Raw genomic sequence first — 15017 nt, 5'->3', positions numbered from 1 at the left:
TATTCTGTAAAATATGATCACAATGTTACATGCTGTCTAATACTAACTTTTTTATCAAAACTAGGGATGGCAATTTACAAGACATTACGGAGGCAGGTGGTTTTGCTGACTTTCTATTCAAGTTACACGCCAAGTATGGCCAAGTTGCGTCATTTTGGTATGGCAAGCATTATTACGTCAGTCTTGCGTCCCCTCAAGCCTGGAAGGATCACATCAAGGTCTTTGAGAGACCAGGTAACCGAATCGCCATTAAAATATTCTCTTCGGACAAGCATGATATGAAAGCATTCATGTACATTGAAAACATTACTGTTAACTTGATTCTTAAATGGTTCACCCATAGACCCAGGAGGAACTACAGTCTATGGTTTACCACCAAGTAACTGACATTTTTGCACTGCGATCATAGAGTGTATCTAAATGTAAATTTGCCATAAATGCGAAGAGAGGCTTCGTTCTCTTTGTCAAATGTTATGCTCCCAGTTATCTTTTTGATAATCTGGGACTTAAAACGTAAGATGAAAATTAAAAGCATTAAGAAACCAACACGAAATGCTAATATCGCCAAACATATTAAGAAACTATCTTTTTTATGATATATTTTTTCGTGAGTTAAGGGCAAGAAATGTTGCGGTCCACATTTTGTCAAAGTAACAACTCTAACAATCACAACCATTTAGTTAACAGGTAAGCAGATATATTGTATTCATTAAAGTTTCGTTTGACCAGCGAATATTATCATCATATGCACTTGTACCGCATCGCCATCTGTTACAAGGGGTAGCAAAGAAGTATAGAGTATGACGTCATGATATGTGAAGTTCCAAAGTGTGTTATTTCCAATTGCCATTCACAAATCTAACTATCTTGCAGTTGAACTGTTCGAGTTCCTGAGGCCAGTGATTGGTGATCACGGTGTCCAGACCGCCACCGGTAAAGAAGGCAGAAGCCGACGGAAGATATATGATGTTTCATTCCAAAATGACGCAATACAGAATTATTACAAATATATTAAAGTGGTAAGATAGTTACGAAATGTGTTTATGAAGGTTGAAACGGTGGCATCTATAACTCTGCTACAATCATTGATGAGTCGATTGTAAATAAACATTTAATGTTTACGTGGATGCTTGGATCGTGATTACGAAAACATACTATCTTGCCTAATTATTCAAAGTAAAAATTCTATTGTAATCTGCTTTGCACAGTTAGGCAGAATAGAAAATAATTCATAATACATCATGATTCATCGTATAATCGTATGAAGTCAAATAACATGGCTTACACATGTACCTCAGGCAAAAAGTATATTCAATGACAATAATCATCGAATGCACAGAATTACACAAAACAAGCCTGCAAACGTATGTGCATTAACTGCTTATGCGAATATTTACGTTTACTGTAATGTATTCTTAGATACCTGCATGTATTACATAAGAGCCTACCTACCTACCTACCGACTGACCGACCGACCGACATACATACATACATACATACATACATACATACATACATACATACATACATACATACATACATACATACATACATACATACATACATACATACAGTCAGTCAGTCAGTCAGTCAGTTAGTCAGTCAGTCAGTCAGTTAACAAACATACAGTTAGATGATCATGGTACGTTTGAGCCAGCGATAAATCATTGAATAACCAGATGGGAACTGAATAGTTGTCTAAACGTAAATTAAAACTATGGCCAAAAATTTACAACTACATTGAAACTTATGATCAACATCATTATCAGTATTCACCAAAGATTAACTCCAAAGGTCATTCTGTATACAAATATTTAATTACCTGAAACAAAAATGCTAAAGTTCTTCGGCTGTTTTCATTGTATCGCCACTTAATATAACAAGTGTAATTACCTTTGGTAAATTTTTATATCTTTATATGTTAAACTGTGAAAGCAAGTTAGATATGAAAATTATGAATTAGCAGATATGAAAACGCAATCTATCTTTCACTAATACAATAAAATTGTCTCATCAATGTACATAGTAAGTTTAAGAAAGTTTTGTAGAGTCATTAGAGTCACATGTCCCAAATTGGGAAAGCAAGTTAAATATGCAAATTGGTTAACAGCTGGTGTTAAAGTGCCCAACGATTTTCAGTAATAATTTATAAAAGCATCTTCCTGAATGTACATAGCATACTTTGTCAACTTTTATATTCATATAGGTATCCCCAATTCGGAACATTAAATATGCAAATGGGAAAGTATTTATCTGAAAACATTGAAACAACTTTCATGAATGTTATATATTGTAGTATCTTCAATGTATATTGCAAAGTTTTGTCAACTACGATAAGTCAATCCCGATATATATCCCCTCATTAGGAATGATTGTAAAAGATGCAACTTAGTAATTAGCTGAAGTGAAAAAGCTAAAAGACTTTCACTAAAGTTACATCACAGTATCGTCAATGTACATAGCAAGTTTCGTCAACCTTCAATTCCTTCAGTATGCAAATTAGTAATTAGCTGTGGTTAAAATGCTTAATGACTTTCAAAAATGTTATATCACTGTATCTCCAATGTAAGCAAGTTTCGTCAACTTTGATCAAGTCGATTCAGATAATGTATATGCCTTATTACGAACGTTTATTAATATGCAAATATTTTTCACGGCTGTTAAATCCCAGTGTGGTCAACATGTGCAGCAATTCTTACAAAATTTCGTGCAGCCATTGTCAGTGTTTATCCAGTTTTTCTTCTATCATATCTTCTATAAATACGCAGGCCGCACCCTCTAATCAGTTCTTGCTATTTGCAAGCTAAATCTATGTTCCAGATTTGATTCCGATCCGATAATCCGTTCTTGGGATATCATGCCAAAAGACCAACAGACAGACAGACAAACAGACGGACAGACAGACAGACAGACAGACAGACAGACAGACAGACAGACAGACAGACAGACAGACAGACAGACAAACAGACAGACAGACAGACAGACAGACAGACAGACATTTGCTCATGTGTTAACATTTGAGCCAAAAATCTGAATTGTCCATAATTATCGAGGGCGGGAAAATTGTAACGTTAAGCTTATGGCATATAATCATGTGACTGGGTCAAAAGATGCGATGTCCACGTGCATATACATAACATGTTTAGAATGTATGATTATCGATAATTGTTATCCAAATTTTTCAAAGATGGCTAATGACATGGCGACGAAGCTGTCTTCTGTTCCTCCTGGAGAACACATTATACTGCAGCCATTCATGTCATTGTTTGTGAGCAAGGTCTTTGGAAGGGCATTTTACGGTGCTTACTTCGAAGACGAACAGAAGGTCATTGACCTTTACCACAATTACGATACGGTAAGCACATTTATCCTATAAATTCTGCAGATGAGTGAGGGTAGAGGACTAACGTTCAGTGAAATGAACCAATGATAAATAATGGCAAATTTTAGTGATTGCTATTGTCAAGTCACTACAACTACAAGTCGACCGAATGTCTCGAAACGCCGCCATAATGACATATTCGCCCTCCGATCCGAAGTAAGAACATCAAGATAATTCTGTTTACATTTTGCGAGCTAATATATCATTTGAACTTTAGAAATAAACGGCTGTGTGTTGCTGAATATCAAGGGCCAGTAAAAATTACAACATTATTAAACATTGAGACAGATGTAACTCCGGAAACGTGCCATGAAAGTGAACAAATATGAACAGTTAAAGAACTACGATATACTTGCTCAACACAACAGATTCTTGGAAGGCAACAAATTACATGTCGCTCGAGCATATAGATAAAGTGAAGAACAATTGAACTTTTTTGTAAATGTTACTAAGTAATTTAGTAGGAATCCAGACTGTGAAATCAGCTTGTGCCGTCTTTGGATGATCATAATTTGAAAAATGACATTTGTGTCCCCTTTCGTTATTACTTTTAGATCAACGGGATGCTTAATCAGAAGATGATGAAAAATTCGACGCGGGTATGTTTCATTTCATACTTTATGATGATTGCCGTTTCATACTTTATGCTTTATGTTTAATGACAATCAACAATACTTTCATTTCATTCAAGTCCCGATGCCAGCTACAAACCTGGCAGCTTGCTAGGATGAGAATGTTGCGACTAAAACGACACTGCTGAAAAAGACTTTGTAAGAAGAGGGCGCTCTTCTTTCTTAACTTTCCTACACATCGTCAATTGCGTTTTGTGCAATTAAAGATGACGCAAATTGACCAAGATGCATGAGCTCACACATTGCCGTTTCTTTGCTCTATGCAAATTATAAAAGAGAACATGCTGACGATTATTACAATTGTAACTATTTTTGTAGTAGCAAAACACTTTTATTTTTCTTATGAAAAATGCAGAATATAATCACAACTAATGTCATTTCATTTCCTTAAACAGTCATTGTAAGTAGCACATTAAAGTGTGGAAGCATGTGGCTTTCATAATTCAACGCAATTCCTTCAATGGACCATACAACCTGTAGCCCAAGGGGCGGATCTGGAAAACATCTATTGATTACTGTACTTGCAATAATGAGCTTCTGTTACTTTTTCGATCCGCCTCTGAAAGCCAACGCATGCCTTTCAAGTATTTGTAGTGTTTTGTATGATTAAATATATTATGTCCCTTTGTCCGCGTTCCATCATTTTTCCATGGGAAGGTATGTTTGCTCTGGTGAGTGTTTTCACACTCTCCCCATTAAAACAGGTGATCTTCTACTCAACTTAATATGTATAAATTGTATCAGTCTTCTTCATCTAAGCGAAACACTAACCGCTAAAGTGCCATTCACATTCCCTTTATTCAGCCATGAATGCCTGGCGTGGGCTGATACAAGAAGCAATTCAACACCGACGTGACAATCCTCCAGAGAGGGAGGAAGAAAATTTTTGCGCCACTGACGAACAGTTGTTCAGCGACGCGTCCGCCTTCTTCATGGCTGGTTACCATTCTTCTATGTATTGTAAGTGAATAACTATTTACCATCATTATATTTAGAAATCCACGACCAAATACTTCCTGCGGTGCCCTCTTTACCATCACAGGAAGATAACTTTTCAGTAAAGCCATGAAGCATGGTTTTCTGTAATCCCATTTTATTTTACATGTATTATGAGAGCCTAGAAGAATATTGTCCACTCGAGTAATCGGTCGAGCGTTCTTTCAAATAGTCTATGCATTTATAAGATGAAGGAATTAATGCTCGATTATACATGCATACATACATGCACACATCCATACATACATACATACATACATACATACATACATACATACATACATACATACATACATACATACATACATACATACATACATACATACATACATACATCTTTATATATAAAGCAAAATTGTTGGTACATTTCAAAACTGCTCAGCCACACCCATTTGAAAATAATATAGAAAATGTACGTAACATCTGAGAGGCTTCTAAAATTGGTATTGTACCTGATCAAACTTGATGCTTTTAATCTAACATGGCTGGTCGGAATTGCTTTTTCCCTCCTAGTGCTTGTATGGGCGATCTACTTCATGGCACGGGACATGAAAATACAGGACAAGGTGCACGAAGAAATAATCGAAATACTCGGGAAGGAAAGAGATCTTGATTTTCAAAATCAAAGTCAGTTAAGGTACGTATTTTACAGTTTACGCGTTTTAAACCTTTCAGACAACTATTGTTCGCTACATATCAAGCATGAAGGGAATCTGGAGCTGGACTTACAAACACTCTTTGCATTTCTACTGCTGTGAAAGTATGCACCGAGAATAATAGTCCTCCGGGAAGATATACACAAAACTATCATTTTGAAGATGGTCATTAATGTTGAAATATCCTAAATAGAGCGTTTAATTTGTGGTGAAAATGTGCTTTCATGTGCTTCGGAGACAAATTAACTCGTTTTGTATATCAACTTAGAGGTTATAGAGTACCTGCACATTGATGAACTTTTGAATACTTAGTCAAATTTTCTTGGGCACATTGAAATGATATCGTCACCTCCTATTAACACAGAACAATTTCTTTTCCATGCTATACGATGGATCATTTTAATTTTACAGTATTTTGTTAGAAAGTCTTACTCATGTACTATTCATTGCTATTTGTAACTTTACTAAATATTGTTTCAAGAATTGTGTTTGCATAAACATCGATTTCTATCTCAGACCGATTTGAAAAGATAATATTTGAATTGTGCTTGCAATATGCACATTCAATAGCTATATCAGTTTTTCACTAAGAAAATACAGCTCTCGGCGAATATTTACTGGTTTTGAAGTGGCGTTCTTTCATAGTCTGGGAAGACAAAATTCACAAAAATGGTAACAGATACTTTCTTTTAAAAGGTACCTGAAAAGGGTCATGGATGAAACAATGCGGTGTTCTGTACTTGCGCCAATCGCCGCAAGAGTGAATAACGAAGAGGACATGAAAGTTTTGGATTACACTATTCCAAAAGGAGTAAGGAGCATGCGTATTAGGGAGGAGTGTGTGTTTTAGGATTGTACGTAGAGGGCGAGTGTTTAAAATTCGTAGTGCAATGCTGACAAAGTTCACATTAAACTTCTACTGAAAATCTCTGAGACGAGTTGCAGTGTGGTAGCGAAATTTCATTTTATCAATAGTTACGCGTGAAGTCCCCTGTGATCTTTGACCTTGTACTTTAATGAACTTTTGTTGCGACGATGAGCGCAGAGTTAAGAAAAATTCCTGTGTTTAGCTTAACAAGACAAAATCAGTGTACCAAAATTTAAGTCAGGGGCTTTACTTTGTTTTCAACATTAATTAAGGTTCCAAGACAAGAAATTGACCATTTTAAACTAACAACTTTCTAGTATTTAATAAGCTCAGAACCCCCGTAAATTATACATTTTCAGAAAGCCTAGATATAGGGGAACATTTTTGTTACCGTAGTGTCACCATTATTTACATACCTATCACGTGACAGGTAATTTGCATAACCTTTCAAAAATCGGTTTTCCCTATGTTTTGTTTCAATGCTTTGAGATATGTGGCTGAAATTTGTGTGAGTGCAAGCTGTCCTAAGGGTCTTCAAAAGTGTGTCTCAGAATTTTTTTAAACCTTCTTAAACAGTTTTTATGCCAGAAAAACTTCCAGAGCAGTGAATTTAACCGTAGTTGATTTCTTTAAAATTGTGCTCCAAAAAAACTAAGCAAGATATAAAAAATCTGAGACACACTTTGGAAGAGCGTTGTGACAGCATGCATTCCAGCAAGTTTGAGTAAGATATTTTGAAGTATTGAGACAAAACATAGGGAAAACCGATTTTTGAAAGTTTATGCAAATTAACTTGTCACGTGATAGTTAAGTAAACAATGGTGACAATGTGGTTACCAAAATGTTCCCGCATATCTAGGCTTTCAGAAAATGTATACTTTACGGGGGTTCTGAGCTTATTAACTGTTAGAGAATTGTTATATTAAAAAGGTCAAATTTCTTGTCTTGGAACCTTAATGACGTTTATTGCTCATGTTACCCTTACAAATCTCTACTGTGTTGTCACTCTTCAGGTCCTAGCGGTTATATTCTAAATGATGAGACACACAAAACATGCACCTACACTCCGGCAAAGATGTGCATTTACACTCATACTTTGAGTTAAGTTTAAGGTTTGATAATAAGTATATTTGTATATCATGTCTCTGTAGGCTGGAGTAATACACGCCCTCGGTGTTGTGTTGATGGACGAGACCATTTGGCCTGAACCAGAAAGGTACTGACTGAATAACCGAACGACAAAAAGATGATGCACCTTTAATGGGCATATTTCTATACTTCAAAAATACATTATTTTTCTTGTGTGTTGCTCGTGAAGTCTAATTTGAAGCAAATGCAGCAGTTTTCACTGTCCTTATTTTTGAGAAAACCATTCGAACCCCCCCCCCCCCCATTATTCGCAATAGAGTAAACACAGGGTGTAGCGGGAATTATCAATATCAGACAACGGTAGATTTTAGATACTCTCACTTGTGTGTCTGACCCCACATTGCGAAGGATAACCTTAGGTTGCTATTCGTGATTACAAACAATGGACTTAGTGGCCGGTACAGCTGTTAGGTTTGCTAAAAAATAATAAAATCGCTGCATGGATATTGATACGCACAAGATGACTCGTTACAATGTAACAGTTACTACAATGTAACTACATAACTGTTTGTTGCTTTATCATGTTCCAGTGAAGATTGTCCTCCATACTCGTTAGCAAATGTCGCCTCTAGACACTCTACCCATACAGCTAACATGCCTAATTACTTTAGAAAGCCGGTATAGTATTACAAAAATTCATGTTCAACATTTCGCTTACACAAACTAGGACAAGATGGCGACATACATGCAACCAAGGACCTAGCCAAAACAATTCAAATTCAAATCTTACCTTGTTTTATCATGAGTCACCTGTATATCAAATATGAAAGAGCGTTTTGCAGTGGTTTTTAGAGGACGGAGAATGAACCTATCCGAATATCTTTGCGAATGTTTTAAATGTTCCTAGAAGGAAATCTTTTCAGGTACAACCATCTGGTTCTGGGCACATATTACTTGGAGCATTAATTACGAGTGGCTATATTACCCGAATAAAACCTGCTTCGCTCTTGTCCACACATTCGACCTATAACATATAACCCTAAGGTAGAATGCGCCTCAGGGACAGATAGTCGAACTCTCAAACTTTTAAAAATTTGTTCTGGTCTACCACCACTCATGGGGTTCATTTTAAATCTCCTGGTGTAAGAAAACTTTAACTGTCTCAGTTTTTCGAAACTCAAAAAATTCTTATTTTTAACCATAGAGTTAACACAGGAATGGCGACCATTCTGAATTTCAAGTATCGGTATATCTTAGGTAATTAGTTTCTCTAGTACCAAAATTTGCATGGTGATTCCCTATTTTTGTTCTTGGTTTTGAAAGAGCATGGTTGAAATACAAGGTTTGGGCAAAAGTTTAAGGCTTAACTTTTAAGGTGCATACTACCTTAAGGGTAGATTTACGTGGACGTTAAAATTAGATGTAAGGGATTGTTTCTAAATCGATAACACTTTGATCGCTTTTGTACACAGATTCGATCCGGATCGCTTTCTCCCCGAGAAAGTTGCAGAGCGTCACAAGTTGGCATTTTCTCCGTTTGGATTCGCTGGCAAGAGGATCTGTCCGGGATACCGTGTCTCCTATGCTGCGGGTGCACAGCTGTTGTCAACATTATGTAGAAAGTTCAAGTTTCATCTGGTGGGAGGTCATAACATACAACGAAAGTATGGTTTCGTTACATTGCCGAGCGAAGAAGTCAGAATCATGGTAGAAAAACGAGAATGACGACTCCGTAACCTTGATTGTGTCGCTAATGAGATACTCCATACGACGTTAGGAAGGCAACGCTTAGACTGAAATTCAAACAGACAATATCAAAATAAAATATATATAGCTTTGCATTCGGAATTAACACGACTGGAACTAATTTGGGAGAATAGGATATTTTAATTGTTCAAATTTATAAAAGTGTTAAGTGCAGGATGGCTTAAATTTTCTATGATACAAATTACCCATAAAGTCAAGTGAATTGGAAAAAAAGAAAAGTAAGTGAGCTCAAAATTGATGATTAAATCAATATAACTTCAATATCCTATTCTCCCAAATTAGTTCAAATCAATTGTTACCTGTTACCTATTTCTGATTACGTTTGCTTGTTTAATGTGAGTTTATCCTTTCAAAATTTGATGTTTCCACAAGATGGATTAATTTAACCCACAATTACACATGCTAATATTTTAAATTACATTTGATTAAATTAAATGTAAGGTAATTTCTATCTCCGGTAGAGACATTGCGTTGTGATATGGTACGAGATTGATTTCATTTCATTTCATTTTATTTCACCAGGGGAAAGATTACACAACACAGTGAAGTAATAGAAATATACAGTTAAAGCAATGATATAGCAGTGCTAATGATTACATTGAATAAACGACCCTGGTGAGGACCATGGAAATAGTTCATTCAAACTAATCAAGTCCATGGCCCTGAACTAGTAAAGATCATGATTCAACATGACTTTCAGGTGACAAAGCAGTGGAAATAAGGAGAAAAATACGTGGAATTGAAGTGAGACATAAAACATTGTATAAATTTCTTTTTTCCAAATAAATAAAAAAATACAAGTCAGAGATGCCAGCAAAGGAAAGACTGAGATAATGTCGATGTCAATTCATGTCAAGTAAATATTTTTTCAACTTCGTCTTGAAAGAGTGACGATTTGTTAAGTTTTTGATGTAGCATGGAAGAGAATTCCAGTGTTTGGTTGCTGCGTACTTAATATTATGTTGACTGACTTTGAGCTTCACTTTGGGAATTCGGAGATTTTTATTAATCTTAGAGCGAGTATAATAGCTATGGGGTACATGGTCTTCAGTATAATTGTTGAGAGTACGTGCAAAGCGGTTATTCTTAAGATCATAGAAAAAAATGCAAGTCTGAAATGTACAAAGTTTGTGTATGTCCAAGATGTTGAGATGTTTGAAGAGGGGCTGAAGAGGCATTGAAAGTGGAAAAAGTGATAAGTCGGACTATTTTCTTTTGTAAACGAAGAAGGGGTTCAAGAATAGTGTGGTAAGTGTTTCCCCAGATTTCAATGCAGTAGGTCATATGTGTGAGAATTAATGAGTTATAAAGCAGAAGAAGAACACATTTCGGCACATAGTGGCGTAACCGTGAGATGATGCCAACCAATGGACTGATCTTTTAACAAACTTTATCTATGTGCGATTTCCAAGTCAGCGACGGGTCAATAGTAACCCCGAGATAGATATCAGAAGACACGGCCCGGTCTCTATAGGTGTGATTCCCACACCCACTCTGCCACCAACAGTAATAGGTCTCTGAGGGGTTTTAATTACCATATAGTTTGTTTTCTCAACGTTAATTGTTAATTTGTTTGCATTGCACCACTGACAGACTATCGAATTCATCATGTAAGTAATCCAGGTTGATGTTGTGTGTGTTCAAGGATTTGAATAAGTCAGTATCATCCGCAAAGAGAGGGAAATCAAAGACATCTGTAGAATTAGTAATATCGTTATTATATAAAGAAGGAAAAGAATGGGTCCGAGTATAGACCCCTGGGGTACACCACATAAGACTCGTCTAGGATTTGATGACGTGCCATCAATGCTGACTACTTGATAACGGTTATTAAGGTAACTTTGGAACCACTGCAGGGGTAGTCCTCTGATACCATAATGTGATAATTTATGCAATAAAATGCCATGGTCTATTGTATCGAATGCTTTTTTAAGATCGATAAAATACCAAAGGTGATGAGACCCTGGTCCAACTTATCGGTAATATCTGACACTAGGTCAGCTAGGGCAAGATTAGTGTTGTAGTGTTTGCGAAAACCGTACTGTGTGTCCATAAGGATATCATATTTGTCAAGGAAAGTCAACAGTTGATCTTTAACAACAGATTCAATCACTTTGCTGAGAACTGGTAAAATTGAAAACGGCCTATAATTATTATCATCAAGGGGTGAACGCTTTTTTATAAATTTGAATAATTTTGGCCAACTTAAGGGAGTCACCTTAAGGGAAATACCTTTTGTGAAAGAGCAAATCACAATGTGGGCCAGTGGACGTGAAAAGAGGAATGCAGCGTACCTTATTAGTTTATCGTGAATATGGTCAAGCCCCTTAGCTTTGCGAGGGTCAATATTTTGAATGTGTTTGAGAATGTCTTTTTCAACAACAGGACTGAGAAAGAAAGTATGGGGATAATTTCCTTTGAGATAATAATTAAAATTACCGGCAGCGGAAATATTTGCTGCAAGAGTGGGTCCCATTTCGGTGAAAAAATGGTTAAACTTTTCTCCGATACTAGCCTTGCCTGTCAGGAGCACATCACCATCACCCTTTATATGTTTAGGGGAAGAAAGTTTGTTACTCTTCTTGTTGAGAATTTCATTGATAGTCTTCCAAGTTTTGTTAGTGTTGCCGGAATCGAGAAAAAATTTGTCGGTGAAATACTAGTACCGTCTGTTTGCTATTTTTAGCAACTTTGTAAGCATGTTGAGATAAATTCTGTATCTGTTACTAATATCAATATTGTTAGGCAATCTTTTCATTTTACTGAATAGCCTATGTTTTGTCTTAATTGAAATGGATAAACCCTTAGACAACCAAGGTTTATACATTGGTTTATGCTGGATATTGCATTGATGGACAGGGGCATGGTTTGTCGAAATATTGTGAAAAAGATCGCAAAATGCCTTTTAGGCATCATTAGAATCGACACACTCGTAAACTGGTTGCCAACTATAATGTCAGTCAAATCGGAGAGAAAAGCATCCTGATCGTTGTATGAAAAGTCTGACTTAAGGAATGAAACGTCATTAGAAAAACCATGCTTAAAATTTTCAATATTGGCAAAGATTGGATAATAGTCACTGATATCAGTGTGAATACAGCCACCATTGATGAAATTATCTGTAATGTTTGTTATCACATGATCAATCATTGTCGCTGTACTAGTAGCATCTCTAGTTGGATGGTCAATAATCTGAACACAGTTGTAGGAATTTAACATAGAGTTGTAATCAGCGGCTGGGCTTGTATTCACACTGATGTCAATGTTGAAGTCACCCAGAATGATGCAATTTCTGTCCCCGGTAGACAAATATGCCAGACACTTGTTAAAACTGTTGAGGAACTCCTGCATTGAGGTGTTCGGTTTTCTATACACAACACCCACAACCAGCTGTTGACCATTGAAAAATGTTTCTATAAACACTGACTAAAGACTTATGAATGTATAATTATAGACCCTCGTGTTTTTCTCGAGGGTCTTTGGTATAATGCAGCTCCCACACCAAGTGAAATTCACGATTACAAGTGATAAGTTGTAGGGTTTGTATGTTGAAAAGAGAACGATCAGAGTCCTTGCGTAACCATGTTTCAGTCAAAGCGACAGCTGAGAAAGTGTGATTCAATGATCTCAAGAAAATGACGAGGTCATCATAGTGTTTTCCCAATGATCGAAACTTTTATTGAGGAAAGTTGGAGCAAAACTAGAAGTCTTTCACTTTCGAGGCGGATACAACTGTTACCCAACATCCAAAGAATTCTTGCCATGATTGGCAAGAATGAAAATAACTCATTAAATATAATGACAAGACAAGTCTAGAATATTCAAAAACGTTCTGACAAGATGTAAATTAGTCTGGATTAGTCTCTAAAATGAACTACCGGTAATGGACGCAACATTTGCATATGAATGTTGCATGTTAGTATTTAGACACGTTGAAGTGACTATCACAATGAAACCTTTAGAATAAGCTTAGTTTCTCATAAATTTTCAATTTATTTTGCTTTAAGAAACAATAAAAGATTCTACAAGTACAAAGTAATGATATATGTTACTTATGTTTCATGCATCTTGCAGTATCTTCAGGACGGACGGAAGATTGCCAAAGTGTCTGTCGTGAAGATTGGAAGATGCATGGAACTTAGTAACGGATGTTATTACTTTTCCCTGAAGTAATTCGTTATTATTTATAACACACTGCTTTAGCAATGACTACTGTAATTTCCCTAGATGACACCTGAATACTTGTATGTGTGCTATGTTAATAGATGTCTAACTTTATGTCGTCTAACCTTCCTTCAAAAACAATAGCAGTGCCTGCGGCTTTAAAACTACGAGCCAAATATTAGAGCTATTGTCCTTTTAATCTTGATATAAACCAATTGTACTCAAAGTACTTAATAGAATTGTTTTTTGAGAAATCTAATCTCTTTTTTATTAGGATGAGTTTAAATCCTTGCTTAAGTGATCGTCTGTAATGTTTAAAATATATTCTTAAAAAGTTAAAATGACAAATTTTAAGTTTATCAATTACCATATTAGTGATATAAACAGTGGTAGCCAGGGACGGGTCACAATTTAGGCACTAAAAGTCGGGAGGGCGGCTTTTTTCATGCAAACATATATACAAACGGTAGATACTGTGTAGATGTGCACTGAAATCTTCACATAAAGTACACAGAGTAGTCCAATGTAATGCATAGGACTGAATGTTCTCAACTGTGATATTGTATGTTCTTTTTCCTTTGTCATATTACCAATTTTTGAAAGTTGCGGGAAATAAACATGACCGTTGAAATTTGAATTTACATGTCAAATGTTTCACAAAAGAATGGTTTCCTAATGCAGTAAAAGCCCATATCCCTTCAGAGAGTAGAATTCAGAGAAAAAAGGAGAGAATGTGAAGATATTTAAACGTCAACAAATTTCAATAGTCACAGCTAGTGTGACTTTAAAGTGTTTTTACAAATTACAACTTGTCAATGGATATCAACACAAAACAATCAGGTATTCTGTTTGTGCCTTTGGTATACCAGAAAAAATAAGCTTTAAGCAACCAATGAGCAGGTATTTACTCTCATTTGCTAATTAACAAGTTTTGATAATTTACGATTATGGTAAGGCTGACTTGGTTGAATATGTCAATAACATTGTTGATGATATCAGTACAAATGGCGACATGATTTTGATGTATGTATTTCGCACTCTTCTCAGCAGTAGTCTAAATACTTATTGTAGGTAAGGATGAGAACATTCCCTTATGGTATGCTAGTGCTCTAAGGGCCTCTTTAAAGAGTGAAATTATTTATGCCAGACATGTTCAATATTAGTGATTAACTGCAAGTTAAAATACCTACTCTGCTCACATTCAAAATACACACGATTTTTGTTCTCTCTCCAGAAAGCACCCTGGCCTTCATAACTACACATCATCAATTTTTCACAAATATTATACATAAATACTGTCCTTCTGAACATACTTTGTAGTTAAAATAAAGTCATTAATCCGTATAAAGCCTACAGCAGCCCGACCAGCGAGCCCGGCATACATGCTCAAATATTTCACACCTTATAAATTAGTGGCTACAACAAGCATCGATGACGGTTCAACTTATCAACCCATCTAAATG

General features: G+C 36.0%; 1 protein-coding gene across 1 annotated transcript in view; it reads left to right on the top strand.

Annotated features, from left to right (window-relative positions):
* Positions 1-10131, top strand: part of LOC139136355 (cytochrome P450 20A1-like) — an 81691-nt gene extending 71560 nt beyond the window's left edge. Inside the window, exons 3-10 of the mRNA XM_070704083.1 lie at positions 65-234; positions 874-1019; positions 3188-3395; positions 4794-4974; positions 5524-5647; positions 6363-6477; positions 7686-7750; positions 9096-10131. Of these exons, the coding sequence (XP_070560184.1) occupies positions 65-234; positions 874-1019; positions 3188-3376 (505 nt within the window). The 3' untranslated portion in view covers positions 3377-3395; positions 4794-4974; positions 5524-5647; ... (1 more) ...; positions 7686-7750; positions 9096-10131. The remainder of the gene's footprint in view (positions 1-64; positions 235-873; positions 1020-3187; positions 3396-4793; positions 4975-5523; positions 5648-6362; positions 6478-7685; positions 7751-9095) is intronic.
* The last annotated feature ends 4886 nt before the right edge of the window (positions 10132-15017 follow it).

This window comes from Ptychodera flava, chromosome 1 (assembly GCF_041260155.1).
Source record: "Ptychodera flava strain L36383 chromosome 1, AS_Pfla_20210202, whole genome shotgun sequence".
NCBI classification, from domain to species: domain Eukaryota; kingdom Metazoa; phylum Hemichordata; class Enteropneusta; family Ptychoderidae; genus Ptychodera; species Ptychodera flava.
Note: the sequence above shows the minus strand (reverse complement) of the source record. Positions and strands in the feature narration are given on the sequence as shown.